The sequence below is a fragment of the Erinaceus europaeus genome, chromosome 4 (genome assembly GCF_950295315.1).
Source record: "Erinaceus europaeus chromosome 4, mEriEur2.1, whole genome shotgun sequence".
Taxonomy (NCBI): domain Eukaryota; kingdom Metazoa; phylum Chordata; class Mammalia; order Eulipotyphla; family Erinaceidae; genus Erinaceus; species Erinaceus europaeus.
The window spans coordinates 114896960-114920509 of NC_080165.1; the positions used below are offsets into that span (position 1 = coordinate 114896960).

The following is a 23550-nucleotide window of genomic DNA, read 5'->3' on the forward strand; positions in this document are numbered from 1 at the left end:
TTTAAAAAGGGTAGAGGACAGGGTACACACATTACCATGTACAAGGTCCTGAGTTTAAATCTCCAGTCCCTACTTATAAGTGAAACACTTCATTAGCTATGAAGCAGTGTTGCTAGTGTTTCCCTTTCTCCCTATCTTCTCTTCCTTTCTCAATTTCTCTCTGTCTAATAAAATTATATATATTGTCCTGAGGTTCAGTGAATCTGCAGTTACAGTATGATGGTTTCTTGAAGATGTGGTGGCAGTCCAAAGGAGAGAATGATTAGTTAATTCCCTGGGAAGTATGAAAAAGGCTTCACAAAGGTCATAATTCTTATCCATGACTTGATGGGTATATACAGATGCTCCCTAGAAGACCTCTGGGTCTCAGGAAAGGTATATTTAGCAGAGGCAGAAGCTATGTCCTAAGTACAACTCCATCTAGTAAAAAATATTAAGAGCTAGACAAGTTGGTAGACACAATGATCTCATTTAGCTATGACCTTGATAGTCAGGTTGATTTTATAATCTCCTTACATATGTATGGAATAGTGAAGACATCTTCCCACACACATGTAGGATTCAAACCAGGCCTGACTTCGAAAAGCAAATTGTCTTACTGTCAACTGCCTTTTTTTTTTTTTCAATTTTTATTTATAAAATGGAAACACTGACAAGACCACAGGATAAGAAGGGTACAATGCCCACCACCAGAACTCTATATCCCAATCACCTTCCCTAATAGCTTTCCTATTCTTTAACCCTCTGGGAGTATGGACCCAGGGTCATTTTGGGTTGCAGAAGGTGGAAGGTCTGGCTTCTGTAATTGCTTCCCCGCTGAACGTGGGCACTGACAGCCCAATGACCTTGAGAGGGGATATTTGAATGAGTTATAGGTGGGGTAGCCACAACTGGTGAGGAAGTGAGGTTGCTTGTGATTGAGTGTGAAGGTCTCTGTTGTTTCCAATTTTCACTGACGCTCTCTCATTTGCTATGAGGCCTTCAGGAGACCTACAGCCTTGGGGAGTCTTGCCTCTGAGGGAATCCATAACTGCCCTAGTGTATTCTGTTCCTGAGATTAAGCACTTCCCATCTTAATGTTGCTTTGGTGGCTGTTGTTAAGTACTGTGGCATTGGCCAGCCTTCCTTAGGGACTTTCCTCTGTAATTGTTACCTTCCTCAAAAACCAGTTCTGCTGCCCTTTATCCTAAGGTTACTTATAAGCCACTCAGGTGCCAAAAGGAACTTGGTTTACAAATTAGAGAAAAAAGAAATAAGGCCTTGATATTATGTGTTAATCCTGAGCTTTCAATTTGGAAACACATAAAAAAGATTTGAAGGATGTAAACCTTTAACTGTCTCTTTCCCTATCTATAGTTAAATGGGGATCATGGTATTGGTTAGGCCTACTTCTGTAACTTTATTTTTTATTTATTTAAGAAAGGAGACATTAACAAAACTATGGGATAGGAGGGGTACAACTCTACACAATTCCCGCCACCCAATCTCCATATCCCATCCCCTCCCCTGATAGCTTTTCCATTCTCTATCTCTCTGGAAATATGGACCCAGGGTCATCGTGGGTTGCAGAAGGTGGAAGGTCTGGCTTCTGTAATTGCTTCCCCCTACCTTCACTTTCTAAGTCGCACCTACACATATTACTAGTTCTGAGCATCCTTCTTTTTTCCTCTTCTCTCCCAGATAAGCAAAAAAGTATGACTTCCTCTGGTGTTCTCCAGATTCACTTCCCTTTAAGTGATGGTATAAAAATAAAGATTCCTGGTGCTAGATGTTTCTGGTCTAGATGAAACTGAGGTTCAAAACCCTCTGGTCGGGAGTTGGGCTGTAGCGCAGCGGGTTAAGCGCAGGTGGCGCTAAGCTCAAGGACCGGAGTCAGGATCCCGGTTCGAGTCCCCGGCTGCCCACCTGCAGGCAGGTCCCTTCACAGGCGGTAAAGCAGGTCTGCAGGTGTCTGTCTTTCTCTCCCCCTCTCTGTCTTCCCCTCCTCTCTCCATTTCTCTCTGTCCTATCCAACAACAATGACATCAATAATAACTACAACAATAAAAAAAAACAAGGGCAACAAAAGGAAATAAATAAATAAATAATTAAAAAAAAACAAAAACAAAACCCTCTGGTCATCTTTCCCCATCATTTCTCCCTTCTGGGAGTATGAACCAAGAATTCTCTTGAGTGTGCAAAAGAAAGGAGCTCTGTAATTGCTTCTCTCCTGTATATGGACACTGGCAGGTCTATTCATACTCCCAAACAGTTTGCCTTTCCATAGTGGGATAGAACTCTAGAGAGGAAAGGTTCTGAGACATATTGGCAAGGTCATCTGTCCAGGGAGGTTACGATGGAATTGTAGTAGCATCTCAAACTTGATAGCTGAAAAGTAGTAAGATACTAAGCAGGACAAAATGTTTAATAAACAGGAAACGAAAAGTAAGAATAGAGCAGATAAGAATAGGTACTATAGGGTAGGGGAAAAAAAAGTATGATGTTTATGGGGCATTCTAATGGCCCATGACTTTAGTGATCTTTGCTTGAGCTTGACAGCTAATATGGAGTTGGACTAGAACTATTGCCTGGAAGGTTGGTGCCAGTGGGAAATAGAATTTAAAAGACAGATTAGGGCAGAGAGTAGCTCTCAAACTTGAAAAATATATATAAATACAACTAACTGTTTATCACAATGATCTGACCTGGGGCATGCTCTAGATATCAGTTTAAAATATTTGAGTTTCTGGGAGTTTTCTTTGGAAATAATAAACAAAGTGGAACATAAATAGACACACTGACCAGTGGAATAGAATGAGAGGCCAGAAATAAGCCCCCAAACCTATGGACATCCAATCTTTGACAAAGGTGTACAGACTATTAAATGAGGAAAGGAAAGTCTCTTCAATAAATGGTGTTGGAAAAATTGGGTTGAAATATGCAGAAGAATGAAACTGAATCTATATTTCACCAGATACAAAAGTAAGTTCCAAATGAATCAAGAACTTGGATGTTAGACTAAAATACTTAGGGGATAATATTGGTAGAACTCTTTTCCATCTAAATTTTAAACTCACCTTCAATGATACAAATCCAATTACAAGGAAATAATAAACAAAGGCAAATATTTTTGTGGCCTATGAAAATGACCTTGTGCTTATGTGGCAAAAATGACTGTCTGGAGAAGTAGTTCCACAGGAAAAAGAGAGCTTTAAAATTCAAGATTAATAAACTAACAGGCAGGAGAAGCCAAACAATCAGTCTGTTAGGGGGAAACCCTGGGTCTGGTCTGGAACTTCAGGCTCCCTCTGGCAGCTAATACTTGATGCCTTAAAACCTCCAGTTGGAGCTGTTGGGATTCTCCAATCTTTGCAGTCAGTTGGAATGTTTGCTTTGTATGTTATTTCCTTTGCTGAGTGAGTGTGGAGATCACATTGTGTGGCTTTTGAAATGGTTGCCACGGAAACATCTCCACCTAGTCATTATCTACTCAGGCTACTGATTACATTAACCAGGACACACAGATATATGAAGGGGTCACCATAGCCACCTGCTCTGCAGAAAACTGTGATTGCTTCTGTGACGCTTACCTCAGTAGTCACATTGTCCAAAACACTCTACACATTTTTCTTTCTTGCCTTCTCAAAACAGTTATTAACTGAAATAAATTGGTAGGGAATTGGATTAGAGATAAAAAAAAAAAAGACACCCCACCCCTCCTCCAGTTCGATGGTTTTAGTACCTAATAAGGAATAGAAACAATCACCATCTTTTTCTTTTGCTCTGTCTCCTTTATGCTTATTTGTAAAGGCAAGTGTTCTTTTTTGTTTTGTTTTATTTTTATTATTAAAAAATTTTAATTTGTTATTAATAGTATGTTATAAGAACATTAATAGTATGTTATAAGGACACATTTTTTATCATAATTTCTTTTTTTATTTATAAAATGGAAATATTGAAAAGACTACAGGACAAGAGGGGTACATTTCCACACAGTGCCCATCCCCAGAGCAAGTGTTTTTTATATGTGTTTTTCTCACTAGGGTTTTACTGGGGCTTGGTACCTGCATTATGAATCCACTGCTCCTGGGAGCCATTTTTTCCCTTTACTTTACAGGATAGAGAGAATTTGAGAGTAGGAGATATACAGGGAAAGAGGAAGACACCTGCAGCCCTGCTTCACCACTCAAGAAGCTTTTCCTCTGCAGGTGAAGACTAGGGGCTTGAACCTGGGCCCTGGTGCATAGTAACATGTGTGCTCAACTGGATGGCTTAATGTCACCGCTTAAAGTCTTTTCTATGGTTTCTTTGTCCTACACAATGGTTCTGAAGCCACAGTTTCCTGCTACTTATCTAGAGAAACTCCTAGACATCCATATAGAGGCATATTTACTAAATTGTTTAAAATATAAATGGTGTGGGTGGGTGGTCACCCAGGTTCCAACCTCTAATTCTTATGTGTAAGGTGGTGGGGGGGGCGGTGTTCATGAGGAATAGAGCAGGGAAGCAGGTGTCTCTCTCCTTTATTTCTCCCCCCTCCTGCCATTTTTTTTTTTTTTTTTTTTTGCATGGAGAAAGAAAGAAATCAAAAGGGGAGGAGGAGATAGAGAGTTTTTTCAGTGTTTGTGAAACTTTCCCCTTGCTGGTAGGGGCCAGGAGCTTGAACCCAGGTCCTTGCACTTTGTTACATTGTAATCTCCTGAGTGTGCCACTACCCAGCAACCTTTCCCCCTTATCTAAAAGAAAGAGAAGGAAGAAATAGTGGAGGAATAGTGGAGTTGTGAAGGGACTGAGCCCCAGGGATAACCCTGGTGGCAATGTATAAGATAAAGTTAATTAAAATAAATATATATGGAAATGAAACTCATGCTAACTAGTAACTTTTATCTTACATACTTCTCAACAGAGAAATAAATGGACCTGAATTTTCTATCCATCTCTAATGAGGAAATTTTCTGATCTTTATTCCTGCCGATGTAGGTGATGTTTGGGAGGTATTTTTCTTGAAGTAATGCCTTGTGGAAAAAAGAAATTGTAACTCACCAGTCTTGTAGTAACCTATTTCAAAATCAGTATTCTTTGGTGGTGAACAATGACACTATTAATATGTATGCCTAGGTGCAAACTAGGACTATACCAGACATATGCTAAGTACATTGGTGTGGTTGTGCTGTACTCCTTAGGATATATGGGGGAAAGGATACAGCTTTGAGAACATATGTTTGATTAGAACTTAAAATAGTAGATTAGCAAGTGTGTTCCCTTTCTGTTTATACTCTTGTCTTATATAAATTTAGTCACAGTGAATCTAGTTTTAAAAGTAAAGTGATGGCAGTAGAAATGTAAAGAAACAAATAACTGAGGCCAGGTGGTGGTGCACCTGGTTGAGTGCACACACTACGGTGAGCAAGGACCCTGGTTCAAGCCCCTGGTCCCTACCTGCAGGGGGAAAGCTTCAAGAGTGGTGAAGCAGGCAGGGCTGCAGGTCTCTCAGTCTCTTTCCCTCTTCATCTCCCCTCCTCTCAATTTCTATCTGTCTCTATTCAATAATAAAAAATAAAAATGTTTTGAAAAATAAAATAAAAAAGAAACAACATTAAGAAAGGAAAACAGAATTGACTATGAGTAAGGATGTCCTACAGCCCTCTTAACTCTGATTAGAAAGGGGAGGGGCTGGTGAATTTTTATTGTCGAAGGCCACACAGTAAATATTGTTGCCTTTGCTAATGATTTAGTCTGTGTTGCAGCTACTCTTCCATTAGTGGAAACATAATGGCAGATAATACAGATATGAACATGTTTTATTTACAGAAGAAACTGGGGTAGGGGAATATATTTGCTGTATTAGCTGTTTCCCCATTTATAGTTATCAGTTTTATTATCTGGAAACTTTGCTTTGATTAAAGAAAAGCCATCTTAGATATTAATTCTGCTGTTTCCAGATACTACCTCTGACGTCATGATAAGTTGGGGTGTGGCAGATGAGACTAGTGGAAAACTACAGTGAGCCACACTATTTACTGTTCGTTTTGGTTGCGAGGGTTCCAGCCATATAAGAAATAAGTAGAGGTGGGTGGTAGAGTGTAAGTAGTCAGGAAACTTTGGACAGAAAATAGCAGCCATGTGAGTTTCACTAAGCATTTTAGATTGAAGGTTGCAGGCAAGAAGACACAGCAGTTAGAGGCTATGGTGATTCATTGCCTCCCTACAAATGGCTTTGAAAAGTATTTGATTGTAGCTTACCAATGGGGATAGAGCAAAAGTGCATAAACTGAAGGAGAAAGGCAGTCTTGTGTCTGTTCCCATGCTTGAAAAAAATTGGACTCAGAATTGTGGTGAGTGATGAAGGCAACTTTCAAGTACTTTGGTACTTAGCCATATAGAATTGGAGGCAATTGATAAAAACAATATGTCTAGGAGGAAGTCTCAAACTATTCCTTTGGGGGTTGATTTTAAAGTTTTATGAAGTTATATTTTGAGTGTTTGCTTTTTGGTGGCAGCTTATATTAGCAACACAGACAAATGATAATAAAGACTTGAGTAAGATAAATATAATAAAATAGACTGTATATAAAGTAATTAGAGATAAGGCAAGTACATTTTACCTCACTATGTAATGGCATATAGCATGGATAACCATATACCTGTTTTTACCTAGTGACAAGCTCATTTGATTTCAGGATAAATTATGAAACTGTACAGAGTGACTCTATATGGTAGGTCCAGTTTCAATTCACTAACAAGGTATGTGGTGACATTTGACAATATGGATATTATTGCAGATGAAGAAAATTCTCAGAGGACCTCACTTCTGTCTGAGCTGTTCAGTAAACATAGGGAATGTTGGCATTTAATATAATATTTTAATCTAATTGGTATTTAATATTTTAATCTAATTGGTAAGCTAACAATAGTTAAGAGGCTTCAGTAGCTATAAAGCAAATGTCCTTTAGAATCTTATAGTAAGATGTTTCTGATGAAAGTGACCAGTGACAGTGGAGAGAGATCTAATAGAGGAATAGGTCCATCATATCAATTTGAAAATTCAAGGATTCCTGATTAGAGCCCCAGATGATGGGGAGGCCCGGTTTGAGCAGGACCTAGGTTAACCTTAAATTTTACTGTATTTTACTTGTGTGATGATTATAATAGAAGTTGTCATGGGGGATAATGATATCCCTTTGGCTAATATATATATACTTTTGCCAGTATATCTCTTGGCCAATTATATACAGTATTTCTTCTAAAGAAGGAGTGGCTTTCAGGAGAGATTAGGGGATATCTCTTACTCAATTTCTTTTGTGTAGTTAATGAGTAGATAAAGTGACTGAGGGATGTGAAGTAGGGAGTAGGAGGGGGGGTGTCTAGGCCTAAGTAGTAAATATTTACATTTTATGGTGTCTTCTTTAGGTTTTTTTTTTTATTTGCTGTCTCTTCATCAGGAACATCATCATAGGCCCTCTTGTAGGGGCCTCATCATAGGTCCTTGCCCTCACTGTAGAGCAGCCAATAGGGAATTTTTTGAAGTGAGGCTGGGACTGCCTACTCTTCCACTCGTGGAAGTCTGTTTCTGAAATGAGTGAAGTTTAGAATGTTCCTAGTTGTCACCTGGTGAGTTCAGACTGACAGGAACTCAGAGGTCACTCAGGCTCCTGTGCTAAATAGGAAGATAGATGAGGTAAACAGTCAATGGTATTTATATATTTCCCTCATGTTTGGGAGCTACTCTCTGCCCTAATCTAGTTTCCTAGCCCTATTCTAAACTCTGACAACATCTTTTCAGACTATATATATATATTTTGCTTCCATGGTTATTTCTGGGGCTCAGTGCCTGCACTACAAATCCACTGCTCCTGGAGGCCATTTTTTCCCTTTTTTGTTGCCCTTGTTATTTATGATTATTATTATTGTTGTTATTGGTGTCATTGCTGTTGACAGTACAGAGAGAAATCATGAGAGGATGGAAAGACAGAGATGGGGAGAGAAAGATAGATACCTGCAGACCTGCTTTACCACCTATGAAGGCACCTGCTTGCAGGTGGGGAGCCGGCTCCAAGTAGGATCCTTGAGTAGGTCCTTGCGCTTCATGCCAAGCGCGCTTAACCCACTGTGCTACCACCCAGCCAACAATATTTTTAGTCCATCTGCTTGTGAGCTATGAGACTTAGTCAAAAATTACTAAAGTCATGGGCCTCTTGGAACATACTATAAAATAGACTTCCTAGCTTTTTCCTATATAAAGATTCCTACTTTCATTGGTTCTATTTCTACCTTTGGGCTCCTGTTTACTGAACAGCTTGTCCTGCTTTATATCTGACTGCCTTTCAGTCACCAAGTTGCAGATGCTAGTATGACGCCATTCTGACCTCTTAGGACAGACAGCCTCACCAATGTGTCTTGAAGTCTCATCTCTCCAGAGCCCTACCCAACTAGGGAAAGATAGATACAAGCTGGGGGTATGGATTGACCTGCCAATGTCCATGTCAAGTGGAGAATCAATTACAGAAGCCAGATCTTCCACCTTAAAGATCTTTTGTCCATACTCCCAGAGAGGGATAAAGAATAGTGAAGCTTCCAATGGAGGGGATGGGACATGGGACTCTGATGGTGGGAACTGTGTGGAATTTTACTCCCGTTATCTTATAATCTTATTAGTCACTATTAAATCACTAATAAAAACTGAAAAAAGTCATAGTATATTTAAGGATGTATTTTACACATCTAGGGGAAAAACTGAGACCACATAAAGTAAAATACAATGAAAAAAATTAATATCATTTACCTATCCCTTACATCTCCAAAAATTTTGTGTAAAGGTTATTCAGAGTCTCTACTACTGAAGATAAGAGAAAGGGGATTTCAGGATAGGTGGCCACCGCTGTTAATCAGTAGGCCATAAACAGTATGCAAGGTGAAATAGTGACAGGATAGAGAGCACCCTGAGTTAGGGGAAGAAGATGAGCTTGAGTACAAGGACTAGAAAGTCTCCAGAGAATCTACAACAGAGATGTGATGAGCTAGCATTTTTTTTTTTATGTTAAGCTATATAGCAAATAATATAACAAAGAAACACCTGTATTGCATTTCTGCTTAAAGTTTTACATATTTTGTCAGTGTTTTTTTGTTTAGATTTCAGAAGTAAAACAAAACATAAAACAGGTCCAAGTGCAATAGAAACTTGTTTTACAGATATTAAAGATATTATGATTATACCTGCAAAGTAAAGCTTTATGAATTGACAGTATTTATCAAGATTAGGATAAGTGAAGATAAAAGATTTTTAATTAGGAATTTTGAGAATATAAAGGGAAAGATCCATTTTCCTATTTTGCTTATTCACTTTACCTTAAGAATCTGATAAAATATAGCATTTCCTATTAAGGAGAGGCCTTTTGTTGATTTCTTTGTTGAACACTCAGTGTGTAATACCGTTGGAGAGTTATGGTGCCTGTAAGGTGGTAAACTGGATCCCATGCTCATGCCTATCCTTCTTGATGAAACTATATGACTGGGAACTGGAAATTCAGACATTCCAGAGATCATGAAAAAGGTAACTTCTGGGCAGAAATATAATTCACTTTGATGCTGTGCTTTCATTGCCATGGGCGTGAACTTGGGTTCAAGTCTAGCCTCCACTGCATTTGAGGGGAGTTTCAGTGCTATTATGAATTTTTCTCTCTGACTTTTTAAAAAGAGGATTTAAAATATTTATTTATTTTATTTGATAAAACAAAGAGAAATTGAAATGGGTAGTGGAAATAGAGAGGGAGAAAGAGAAAGACACCTCCATCGCTGCTTGATCACTCTTGTAGTTCCCTCCTGCCCCCCGCAGGTGGGGACTGGGATCTTGAACCCAGGTACTCGTGCATGGTAATTTATGTGCTCAATTGGGAGCACCACTACCTGAATCCTGTCTCTGTCTCTATATCCTAGAAACAAGTCATCTTGCAGCAGTGAAATTCCAGTGAATCGTCTCTTTATAGTCAGAAAAAAGAGTGAAGAGACACTGGCAGTGTGCTCTGTAGGCTACTTTGGATATTGCATTGTCTTAGTGATTCAATCCTGTCTTCTAATATGTATTTTGGGGGATGTGAATTGTTAGGGGTATTGTCTTTACTATGGAAAGTATTATTCAGAATCTCTATGTCCCCAAAAGAGCTGAGAAAACAGATATGACATGCTGATATGGAAGCTAACTAGCCAGGAGAAATACAAACATGTCCATCTCCTATTGGCCTTTTGAGGATCTTAGAATCAGAAATAGCAAGCTCTAATTTCATCTAGTAATTTTCAGGGGCTGAGGTAAATTAAATTACCTCTTTATTTGAACTTGTTTATGCCAAAGGAAAGTAATACTCTATGGGTGCAACCCAGCACTTTGAAATTTATAGATGGGGAGTGATAGAGAACCAAACATTGAAAACCTTGGAGCAAATCATGAATTTTATTCAATTTCTCCTCAGTCATTTCTAATCCAAATTAAAGGATGATTTTGACAGAAGATGTCTGGAGGGTGATTGGCCACTGGGTTGGGTTTCCAAAGGCATGTGAGATTAAGAGAATTACGAACTAGGGATTGAACAAAACTTCAAATGAGGTATAGAATATAAAGGGGAAAGGCTAGAAATAAATGAACTTCCGAAGTGGTGATAATGAAGAAGCTAATGTACTCTAAAAAGACTTGGCCACAGCAAGAGTTTTACTAGGAATGCATGAATGAACCTCAGGGATTTAGATTAAATACAGAAAGGTAAAATTAGATAATGGAAAGGTTAACAGGGCAGTTGTAGAGTAGGTTTCTTTGTAGGATTTCACAGAAAATGAAGAGGTCCATCTCATTAGTCCTGGCTGGAGGTTAGAGAAAATTTGTTGGAAAAAGGAAAGGAATAATTTCTTTGAATAAAATAAAGGCTCACATTTTAAGAATCACATTTTAAACACTGACATGACTTTAATTCAATGTTACCAAACCTCTCAGAGTTAGACTGGGCCAAGAATAATTTCACTAGTGGAGAAATCTAAAGAGAAAGGGTTAATTTCCACTTGGGAGAGAAGAAGTAGAGGAAGGAAGGTAGACCTCCCAGGGTTTTGAAGTTCAGAAGGGAGTGAGAATCCCCCCCCTTTAAAGTAAATATTTGTTTAAAAAAAGAGGAAGAAAAGAAAACATTTGTTTCTTTTCAGGTACACTTGATTACTCACTGTTAAGTAGGTGGAAGTCAATGAATGGGTAGGAGCCTCGGCGTTCAGCAGGGACCCCCGTCTGACCCCTTAGTCGTACATCTCCTAGAAGACAGAAAATACAAACAAATGTTTGGAAACATTACCAAGTGCATTCCCTTTTCCTATGAAAATCCTCTTAACCACTTATGTCACTGTAACCAACACCAAATGTTAGAAGAAAAAGGATTTCCATTCACCTAGCTCAAGAGAACACCATGTGGGGAGAATTTCTTAATACTGAGCAGAGAGTATATGTGGTAATATTCTAACAAATGAAGCAAGTCTATTTTATGTTTATGTGGAAGATGGGTCTGTGAAAATGTTAGTTTACATAGTATTTTCATACTTCCTAGGGCAGTAAAGATGAAACAATTTAATCTGGAAGAGCATGTGGTATGCTGGGATGATACTTTTTATTCTTCTAGCTGTTTATCTTGGTCCCAGCAAAATTAGCTTCCTGATCATTACTCACCTTCTTGGTGACCCAAGTTTTGTCATCACTCAGCTTTAGAACATGTTCAGGTGAATACAGGCTAGCTGCAGTTACTTCAGATTTAGCTTCCCTTGCATATATGATAATCTGTAGAGCTCCTAGCATTTATTTTTAAGCTTCCTTTAATATCTATGCTTAATTTCCTCTGTGAAGTGTCTTGTGTTCCTGATCAAGGGATATAATGAAGTAGAGGAGAAAGGGAATGCACTTTTGAACAAGATAAATCTTGGATAAATCCAGCTCTCAGCTGTTATTGTTTCATTCTAAGATGTTTTGGGTAGGAAATCTAAAATAACAATCAATACTTCTAAAAATAACCAGCAATACTTCTAAAGGACAAACCTGCCAAATTAGTACATATAATTTGGAGTTGATGAGAGAAAATTTTACAAAGTGTAATATTATTTCTGTGAACTAAGTCAGAGATGCTTTCAGAACCAGTAGTGATTGAGTGAGTGTGCTCCCACAAACCATTCTCATAGGCATGAAGAGGTACTGGAATATTTGTAAGTGGAGAGGAGGAACAGATTTCACTTCTCTTTTCCTACTGTCTGGAGTTAACTAGGGCCTGGGTGAGATCCTCATGCAATTAACTATTCATGACAGATGGGTCTTGTATGTCCTTGAGCTTATGAATTAAAAGCTATGAGCCCTTAGGCTATTCTCTGAATTTTACTTTGATGTCTTATTTAATATTTTGTGTGATCTGATACTGTTGTGTCACAGTGATGTAAATTAATTTTAAAATTTATTGACTATAGTAAAGTAGAAGATGGGGAGAAAAGATGGAAAAGTACATGTAAAAATATAAGTATAACCAGATACTAAAGAAAGGAATGCTGTCAGCACCTGATAAATTTGTGGGGGTGGATAGACAATAGTTGGAGGATAGCCACTAGGAAAAATTGCAAGGGATTCTACTCTCAGGAGTTGCCCTTACCTTATGTTTATAGCTGTTTGAAGAGTTCATGGGGTGGGGTCGTGGTGGTGATGTACAGGGTTGATTGAACATAGTTACCCTGTGCAAGGACTTGGTCAGAGCCTCCACTCCTCACTTGCACAAGTGATAAAACAGGTCTGCACATGTTTATCTTTCTGTTTCCCTCTCTAGCTTCCCTTCTGTTCTCAATTTCTGTCTGTTCTATTAAATAAAATAGAAAGAAGGAAAAAAAAAGGACACAGAGAGTGGTGGGTTTGTAGTGCCAGCAGCAAGAATGAGTGATAACCCTGGTGGAAAAATAACAATGGTGATGATAAATAAATAATTAAATAATTAAAAAAGTGTGCCAACTAGGCTCAAGCCAAAGTCTAAAGGCTTTGCCAGAATTTACTCCATTTATACATCTGAGAATCTAAAGTAGGGCTCCATCTTCATATGAGACTCTAACATTAGAGAAAATGTGAGGAGTCACCATCACATGGCAGAATCCATACAGGGAAGGCTCTACCTGAGTAATTATGAGAGTCCCGATAAAGAAGACCGGCATTGTTTCATGATTCTGTGTGAATCAATCATCATTTTGAAGTCTTGTTTTCTAGTATTTAATTAGATGACTATAGAAGTTTTACTTCACTCTAATGATGGTCATTTTGGTCACTACCAGCCCAACCCATCCTCCTGGGCCCTAGTCAGGGAATCCTGGGATTTTCACACAGACATGGTGGGCCCAGACCTCTAACAGATCACTCTCTCCACCGTCACTGGTCATCTCCATCAGCAACAAAATCACAAACCCTCTTGTGGGCCTCTAATAGGACCTTGCCCTCAATATAGAGTAACAGTGGTAGAAATTGTCCCACTCTCTGAATAGAGGCTGGGTCAACATACTCTGCCACTCAAGGAAGACTGGTCCTGAAATGAGTGCAGAATAGAACGTTCCTAGATATGACCATGGAATGTGAGCTCAGACTGACAGGAATGCAGAGGTTACACAGGCTTCTGTGCTCAACACAAATAGACATGGGCCCCAGATCAGATCAATGGGGTTTATAGTTAATGCTATTTATATACATTCCCCATATTTGGGAGCTACTTTCTGCTATAATCCAGCTTTCCGGTCCTATTCCCAACTCTGGCACAATCCTCCCAGACAATACTTCTAGCACACCTGCACTTTAGCTTCCTGGACTAGGCAAAATTTGTAAAGTCACAGGCCCATCGGAATATAGGTAAAATAGACTTCCTAAGCCTATTCCAACACAAAGACACAAAATCTCATCTGCTATAGTCTTACCTTTAGATTCCTTATTGTCAAACAATTTGTTCTGCTTTATATCTTAATGCTTTTCAACCACTAAATTGCAGATGCTACCATGATGTCAACCTGATTTCCCTGGGCAAATGACCTCACCAGTGTGTCCTGGAACCTCACCTCCCCAGAGCCCTACCCAGCTCAGGAAAGATAGAAACAGGCTGGGGTATGGATTGACCTGTTAATACCCACGTCCAGCAGAAAAACAATTACAGAAGCCAGACCTTCCACCTTCTGCACCCCATAAAGATCTTTTTATTCCCGGAGGGATAAAAATATAGGGACCCTTCCAATGGAGGGGAGGTTATATGGAACTCTGGTGGTGGGTATTATGTGGAATTGCACCCCTCTTATCCCACAGTCTTGTCGATCATTATTAAATCACTAATAAAAAAAATTCAAAAAAAGAAATTTTCCCTATCTCACAAGTTTGTTGTGAGAAAATTATTTTCTCAAGACAAAAATGAAGGATAACATTGACTTTTTATACACTTAGCACTTTATATGCATTATCTCAAACTGTCTACCCTGGAAACAAATAAAATACCACAATAATGTTACTATTAGGCCATTTTACAAATGGAGAAACTGAAGTCAATGGAAATTTGATAATTCGTCCATGCTCTTAGGTCTAGTTAGTGTGGAGTTTGTGTTCAAACTTATATTGGTTCCAAACTTCATATTCTTTTTTAAAAATATAATTTTATTGAAGAACATTAATTTACAAGATGACAATTGTCTCAGGTGTATAGTGTCTATTGAAAAGTACACCACACCTTCTACCTATTTGTCATCCTCCCCTATAGGATAGTGGGTTACCACCCCTCTTTCAGTCCCTTCCTTTCTCCTTCCTTTAGAGTTCCGAATCTGCTGCAACAAACCATAGCAAATTAGTTTTTCTCTGTATTCTCCCTTACTTTGTTTCTTAAATTCCATTTATAAATAAGATCCCAATATCTGTCCTCTTTCTCAAGTCCAGCATTTTTTTTATACAAGATATTCCTTCTTCTTTTTCTTCTTTCTCTCTCATCTTTATTTATAGAGACAGAGAGAAATTAAGAGGGGAAAGGAGATAGAGAAGGAAAGAGACAGAGTGACACCAGCAGCCCTGCTTCATCACTCGTGAAGTTTATCCCCTTCAGGTGGGGACCAGGGGCTTGAACCCAGTCCTTGTGCATTGTAATGTGTATGCTTAACCAAGTGTGCCACCTGCCTGGCTCCCCCAAGCTCAATATTTTAAACCATTCTTCTACGTTGCCATTATAAAAATGTATAAATCACTAAGCATCAACTTTTTACTATCTAATGTAAGCTTTTATTGGTTTTTTTCCAATAAACCAAATCTATATTCTTCATTATCTCTAGAAATGGAATACCAAGGATATCTATCACTTGGTGAATTAGAGACTCAAACTGATAGATATTTACTTCAATAACAGTCCAGTGAAGCTGGATTATCCATGTAGGGCCAAATATTGTTCTGGATTAACAAGACACCTATCATTTTCAAATAATCAATGGAAAGCAACTATTAAAAATGTTATTCAGCAGAACTAAAATTATCCAGCAACCAATTTAACTGAAGCTTCTTAGTAGCAGCTCTACATTTGGGAAAAAGAAACAAATGACAAGTGAGTACAATGAAAGAAAAGATCCCTGAAAACAACAAAGTATTCAACAAATCAATTCAAACAAAATATTCAACAAATCAATACAAGCAAAATTTAGACCTCTAAGTTTTTATTTCAATACTTATTCTGCCTATAACTACAGAACAGTCTCACACATTATTCATGAACCTAATGATGATCTCTAAGTATAGTAAAGAACTGTTTACAGTATAGTCTTTTTTTTTCCCCCCTCACCAGAGCACTGTTCATTTCTGGCTTGTGGTAGTGCAGGGAACTGAATCCGAGGCTTTGGAGCCTCAGGCATGAGAATCTGTTTGCATAATCATTATGCTATCTAACCTCCTGTAGTAAAGAATTGTTTTGAAAAGGATACAATCATGTAAGAAAGGAGGCAGGACAAGTGTAAGCAGGCCAGCTGTAATTTAGAAGTTTTTTGTTACACATTACCATGTAAAATGACCAAGGTTTCAGACCCTGCTTCCTAACTGCAGGGGGAAAATCTTCAGGAACAGTAAAGCAAGTACTCTGTCTCTTTCTCTGCCTCTACCCCTCTCTATCTCCTTTTCCCCTTTGTCCTATCTAAAAAGATTCTCTCTGTCCTGTCAAAAAATAAATAAATAAAAGAATTTTTTGCGGGCATGAAAAGTTAAACACATTCTATTTCATCAACATTCTATTTATGTGAAAGTCTAATATGGTTAAAATTAATTTTTAAGTCTATCTTCCTAATGTAGAACATTCTCTCTCCTTCCCCCTCACTTTCATGAGTTTCTTCTGACACTAAATAGCTTTAATAAACTTGTGGGAAAAGAGAAACAATTCAGTGACAACAGTCCTCTGGAAGAGCAGAGGCTACTGAACTGATGTCTACAGAACAGAACGGAGAGGTTCTGCTGGACTGCTTTTATTGGCCCATGGTTTTGGACAATAATCTATTTACTTAAGTTCTTATACCCAAGCTAAACAATTATTTTGACTATTCATTAGATCCTTGTTTAACTTAAGCAACTTTGCTTCTGGCAAATGAAAGGTGCTGTGGAAGCAGGGTAGGAAGCGTTGACAGCTCAGAGTCCTGTCCTCAGTCTGTTCTTATCGTGTTCCAAAATGAAGCAAACAGCAGGGGAATTCTTATTTTGAAAGGGCTGTTTCTCTTTTGCCCCATTCAGGCTGAAAACATAACATGTCTTCCTCTGGTATTTAAGGCTGCAAACACACTGAGAGCTGAGCTGACTGACTCCAGGAGCCAAGATCTAGAGACAGCCACTCAGCCTCCCAGGGGACGTGGTTCTGGGGTAGACCTCTTGCCCACTTGGCCTCTCAGGCTGTCTCTGTTTAATAAAAACTTGAGCTAGGGAGCAGATGTGATGTGGCCTCTTATGTAACTGGCAACGAGGGTGCAACTCTGACAGTGATGACAACTTACAGTGGCTGAAACACAGGCCACATAAAGTGAACCAATCAATCTCTAGTCACATTCACAGTGTCAAGGTCATTTCAGGGTGGGAGAAAAGGGTAAGGAAGAGACAGAGCAATAGCTACTGTGTTTCTATTGCGTTTGAAAAAAGGAGATGCCAGTGGCTGCTGGGGACATGGCATAGGAATTCATAGCTGGGCTATTACCCTAAGTAAAGAAAATGAGGTAGTATTCAATGCAATCCTAAAGAAGTCCAAATGTAGAGGGAGAGAAATTCATGAAAGGTATTTTTTTAATCATCTTTAGATGTAATTAAGTCATGTCACTGTCAAAAACTGCAATGAGAACCCAGATCCCTAATCTCAGACAGGAACTTTTTTTTTTGACAGAGCAGGGACATCCTACATACATGATTTCACCATTCTCAGGCATTTTTCTCCCCTATATATAGACACAGAGAGAGATGGGGACACACACACACACACACACACACACACACACACACACACACACACGAAGAAGACACCACAGCATTTGGAGATTCCCCTGGTATCTTAGCACTCTCAAGTGGCACCACAGTTCAAACCTGGGTCCTAAAGACAACAAGGGATGCATTGGATCAACCTTCTCATGGTGCATCCCGTGAGTACCCATTCATTGGGGAAACTGATGATCCTTCCTAGCCGACTGAATCCACATGGATCCCAGTCACTTTCAAAGCCAGCAACAAGCAGCTCCTGACAGCTTTCAACCTGACGCTGTTGTCTGGCTACGAAAGAAGGGCAAATGCTAGAAGAAGAAGGCAAGTCCTCTATAGCCAGTAAGTATCTCTTCAGCCCAGGAACTTTCACTGAGCTGCACTACCTCCACTGGAAGCTTCAAGTATTTTAGATGAATACTCCCAATGATTACAATGGATTATTTCTCCTCAGATGTTTATCAAGTCAAAATAAGAGGAGGGAGTTTAAGCGATCACTCCCTAGATTTATGGGATAGTACTAGTAGCCTGTTAAGATTACTCAAGCAGGGATGGATGGATGATAATTCTGAGTACTATGAACTCACATATGATTTAAGATTGCTTTTTAAATCTAAACTTTCCTTATAAAGATTCAATCTTCTGCTTCACTTTTTTAGGGAAGCTGAGTCTTTCTAGTCACTAAGGACCATGTGTTGAACTGATTGAACAAGAAGTTTGCACTAAGACTGAGTTTTCCAAAAAACACACTTTTGGCAGAAGGAACAAAACTGTGTCTGGGAAAAAAAAAATCTTTTTCCTTCTCCTCTTTTTAAATTTATAAACCTTGATCATTATATAAAAATCAGAGAAAAGAGTAATTTTATTGAATTAAATTCCCCAAACAATATTGTACTACATTGAAATTTTAGCTTAGACTTGACAAAATACTTTGTGACAAATGTACATCTTAAAAGACTTGCATGCTGAAAAAGTGAATATGTAAACAACAGTGCCTTTATTTTCTAATGTGCAGGTAGGAAGGTTTTAGCTGAGACTAGACAGTCTTCAAGTTGATGGTTTTACAGAAAGAAAATGAAAAAAATATTTTTCAATCACTAGGAACACAGGAGCCTAATAAAAAAGATATTGAACAAAAAGCAGCAGGTATGCCTAAAGAGAATTTCAAGAAGCTGTAAAAGACTTTAAAGAACACAAAGAACCTATCTTCTTACAAATACTGAGAAGAAAGGGAATAATCTGAGGAGGCATTTTGGGGAATACGTGATGTAGGTCTGCCTTAAGTAATGAAAATACCACTGGGATAGTGCACATTATAGCATAATTTCTCAATATCCAAAATATCGCCAAGGTTGAGTTTAATATTGTAATTATTATTGTTTTTAATAAATGCATCACTCATAGTGCCAGTGGTTGGCACTCAGCAAATCGCAGTTATTATTATTATTTTTTTCCCAGAGCACTGCTCAGCTCTGGTTTAAGGTGGTTCAGGGGATTGAACTTAGTACTTTGGAGACTTGGTCATCAGAGTCTCTTTGCATAAACACTATGCTATCTATTCCATCTTGTTCTTATTTTTTTGATCTGATATTATTCCTCTTCCCACATTGTTCCCCTTCCATGGTAGAAGGATGCTTGTTTAGTGGGATTTCTCAGCTAAATGCTGTTTTAAAGACTGTGCATATATGTCTGGCTTTCGTTCTCACAGTATCTGTACCATCTGCAGCTTTGTACATCATCTGCATTTTGCAGTGGAGCACACAAAGTTTGTAAGTGACCGACTTGGGATCAAAAGCCCAGTAGCCTTGAATGTTGGCTCTCTAAGAGACTGTTGCACATGGCCAATGTCTCCAGCCTCTACAGCAGTGATCATGTATGATCTCCATTACCCATAGCAGACCTTCCATGATTCCTTGATCTTCTCAAGAGTTATTTCTCCTCTCTCTGCTGGGTGGGCTAGTGCTAATAAAAGTGAGCGTCATAGCTATATACCAAGGAAAGCCTGTGTGTGTGTGTGTGTGTGTGTGTGTGTGTGTGTGTGTGTGTGTGTGTGTGTATGTGTGTGAAAAGGGCTATTTTGTTATAATTTGGTCACAAAGGTTATTAGCTATATGCCTTTATCGCTTTTTTAAAAAAGTTATTTATTTATTTGCCTCCAGGGTTATTGCTGGAGCTTGGTGCCTGCACCATGAATCCACTGCTCCTAGAGGCCTTCCCCCCCTTTTGTTGCCCTTGTTGTAGCCTTGTTGTGGTTATCATTGTTGTTGATGTTGTTTGTTGTTGGATAGGACAGACAGAAATGGAGAGAGGAGGAGGGGAAGACAGAGGGAGAGAAAAAGATAGACATCTGCAGACCTGCTCCACCACCTGTAAAGTGACTTCCCTGCAGGTGGGGATTTATTTTTAATAGTGGTTTACAATATTTTAAGATAATAAGGGTGTAATTCTATGATTCCCACCACCAGAGTTCTGTGTCTCCATCTTCTTCACTGGAAACTGCAGTAGTTCCACCAAGGTCACAGATATGAGCTGATTCTATGATTATCTATCTATATCTATGTCTATATTCCCCCCCCCATTTTTTAAATGGTCCTTTCTAAGTCACCTCTACACATTACTATTTTGGGGTGTCTTTCCTTATTCTTTCTCAGATAGAAGAAACAGTGCCTCGATTCCTCTGCTGTTTTCCAGATTCACTTCCCTTACAGCGATGGTATAAAAACAAGGTTCCTGGGGGTTGGACAATGGCACAGTGGGTTAAGCGCATATGGTGCAAAGTACAGGGACCAGTGTAATGATCCTGGTTCGAGCCCCCAGCTCCCCACCTGCAGGGGAGTCACTTCACTGGCAGTGAAGCAGGTCTGCAGGTGTCTATCTTTCTCTCCCCTCTCTGTCTTCCTCTCCTCTCTCCATTTCTCTCTGTCCTATCCAACAATGAACAACATCAACAATGGCAATAATAGTAACCACAACGAGGCTACAACAACAAGGGCAACAAAAAGGGGGGGGGGAATGCTCCAGGAGCGGTGGATTCATGGTGCAGGCACCGAGCCCAACAATAACCCTGGAGGGAAAAAAAAAAAAAAGAAAAAAACAAGACTCCTAAAGACAAATGTTTCAGGTCCTGGTTGAACAGGGGTATAGAGCCCTCTGGTTTATTTCTCCTCTCATTCATCCTTTTGTAATATGGGTCAACATTCTTTATGGGGTGCAAAAGGTGGGAGTTTTGGCTTCTGTAATTGCTTTTCAGCTGAATATGGGTGTTGTCATTAGGTCAGTCCATATCTTGGTGGTGCTTTCTAATGACTGTAGAATAAGCCAAATGCCACAGTGGTACAATGAACATTAACATAAGACAATAAGTACCTGAGTGTTTAGGATAGGCCACAGGGATTCTTGACTTCACTGGAGTATAAGTGTCATGCAGGGTACTTTTGGTTAACTTAAATTTCTTCTGGGTAAGTGGATCAACAAGAGAGCCAGTTCTAGGGCACTGTCTGAGATCACAGTAAAGGAATTTAATTTAATTCATTTCAACAAATGTTCAACCAAAGCTTTGCAGAAAGTGTTGCCAAGTCGGTGAGGAAAAAGGAAATACTGAGGTCTATTAAGATATCTTGGCACTCAGATAACAGCTAAGAAAGGAGTCACAGACTGAATAAATCTGGTTTAAGTCAGAAGGTAACTAGCTTTTAATGGTATTTGGATATTTGGGTTCAAATTCTTGGAAGTGTTGAGAAGCTCTGTGACTAAAACAATTATTAGTGACTTAATACTGATTTACAAAATTATATGGCAATGCCATCAGAGTTTTGTGTTCCCATTCCTTCTACTGGAAACTACATTGGTTTTACCAAGATCACACATATGGGTTTACTATTATTTCTATAATTATCTATATACCTATATCATAGCTATATAATACATATATATATGTATCCACTTCTCCCTATGGCACTGCCTTCTCTTCCTTTTCTAAGTTACACCTACTACTTGTCCTTTATTTTTTCTTTTTTTAAAATTCCCTTCCTCTTCTCTCTCCAGGTCCTGGTGGAATTGGAGTACAGAGCCCTTTGGTCATCTTCCCTTAACATTTCTCCCCCTCTGGGAGTGTGGACCAAAATTCTTTATGGGTGCAGAAGGCGGGAGTTCTGGATTCTGTAATTGTTTCTCTGTTGGACATGGGCATTGGCACGTCAATCCATATCCCAAGTCTGTTTCTATCTTTCCCTAGTAGGGTCGGGCTCTGGAGAGGTGAGATTCTGGGAAATATTGGTGAGGTTATTAGCCCAGGGATTTCAGGATGAAATGGTAGTAGCATCTGCAACTTGGTGGCTGTGGCTTAATGAGATTTTGGAGAAATCCTGGTTGTATTTTGCTGAGTGATTTTTGTTGCTGCTTTTCACCCCTAGTTTATCAGGAACACAATCTGAAACAGCTCCCACTCCATAGCCATGCCTCTGGAAGTCCAAATTTTGTATGAATATGTACACTTGAGATTTCTGGGTCTAAAGTGGTTTCCCAATAGTCTTGTAAATGTTTGTTAGCATAATTGAAAGAGAATCATTTAATGTTAGCTTTATTTTGTTGTTGATAAAGCCTCACTGGGTGTATTCTTTCAGATAGAAAGAAACAGAGGTAAAGATAAAGAAGAATAGAGACACCACAGCACTGAAGTTCCACTCAATTTTGTGGTGTCTAGGGGCTCAAACTTAGAGTTGTATGCATGACAAAGCAGGCACTTTCCCAAGTGAACTATTTTGTAGGCTCCAATGTTTAATTTTCTAATTCAATAGTGCTTATGTTTAAAAGGAGTTCAAATGTTAAAACTATGATGGAAAGCATAATTTCCACTCCTTTTTTTTCTTTATTGGGAAAGTTAGAGATTTACAGTCAACAGTAAAACACAGTAGCTTGTACATGTGTAACATTTCTTAGTTTTCCACTTAACAATTGAACTCCCTCTGAATTCTCCTCTACCATCATGCTCCAGGACCTGAACCCACCTCCCCCACCTGGAGGAGTCTTTTACTTTGGTGCAGTACATCAATTTCCACTCTTATACTGGGTCTCCAGTATGAAAATTACTGTGACTACAGGGAAATTATTTTAATTACCAATGCTATTTTCAGAAACCATTTATTATTAAGAAATCCTGTCCTTTGTATCTAATAAATTGTTAGATTTCTGAAAAAAAGTTTCCAGCAGTAGAGATGAGGAAGGAGAAACAAAAGAGAGAGAGAGAGAGAGAGAGAGAGAGAGAGAAAGGCGGTTCACTTCCTAACAAAGTCCCAAAACCTAGATATAGACCAGGTCCCATGAGATAGAGCGTATGTTCACATGTATCCATAAACTAAGGCAAAATATATACCTGAAAGCAAAAATACACAATAGTCTGCAGTAGTCAGTATAAAGCTCCTAATGAAATAGTATCTAATTAAACTTAGATACCTTCCTCACCGTCTTCCTATTACAGTTCTCTCATGCACTCCAAAGCTAACCTTAGCAAAACAAGGACTGCAAAAGCTGAATAAGGGCAAGAGACTGGCATACTTTAACTATGACTCTTTAGTCACTATCAGGCCATTCCACCAGCTGGGGCCCTATTCAGGGAGCACTGAGATTCCCAAACAGACATGATGGGCCTAGACCTCAAATAAATCCCTCTCTCCATTGTTACCAGTCATTTCTATCAGGAACAACACAATAGACCACTTTGTGGGCCCCCCATAGGACCTTGCCCTCAACTTGGGTCAACAACAGTAGAGAATGTTCCATCCTTCAAAGGGAGGATATACAAGATACTCTATGCTACACCTGAGGAAGATAGGTCGATATTGGGGAAGTTTGGAACATTCCTACTCATGACCACAGAATGTGAGCTCAGATCTACAGGGATGCAGAGGTAACATAGGCTCCTAAGCTGAATATGGGCCCCAGACCAAATCAAATCGATGGGGTTTATAGTCAACAATATTTATACCCCTTTCCCATATTAGGGAGCTACTCTCTTCCCTGATCCAGCTTTCTGTTCCTTTTCCAGCTATGACATCTTCTCCCCAGACAATAGGATCCACCTGCAT

The 23550-nt window shown here is 39.0% G+C and overlaps 1 protein-coding gene across 3 annotated transcripts in view; it reads right to left on the minus strand.

The window, feature by feature from the left end:
- Positions 1-23550, minus strand: part of PDE7B (phosphodiesterase 7B) — a 424310-nt gene that overhangs the window by 113142 nt on the left and 287618 nt on the right. For all 3 annotated transcript variants that reach the window (XM_016186828.2, XM_060190400.1, XM_016186829.2), the window contains one exon: positions 11179-11262. In XM_016186828.2, coding sequence (XP_016042314.1) covers positions 11179-11262 — 84 coding nt within the window. The remainder of the gene's footprint in view (positions 1-11178; positions 11263-23550) is intronic.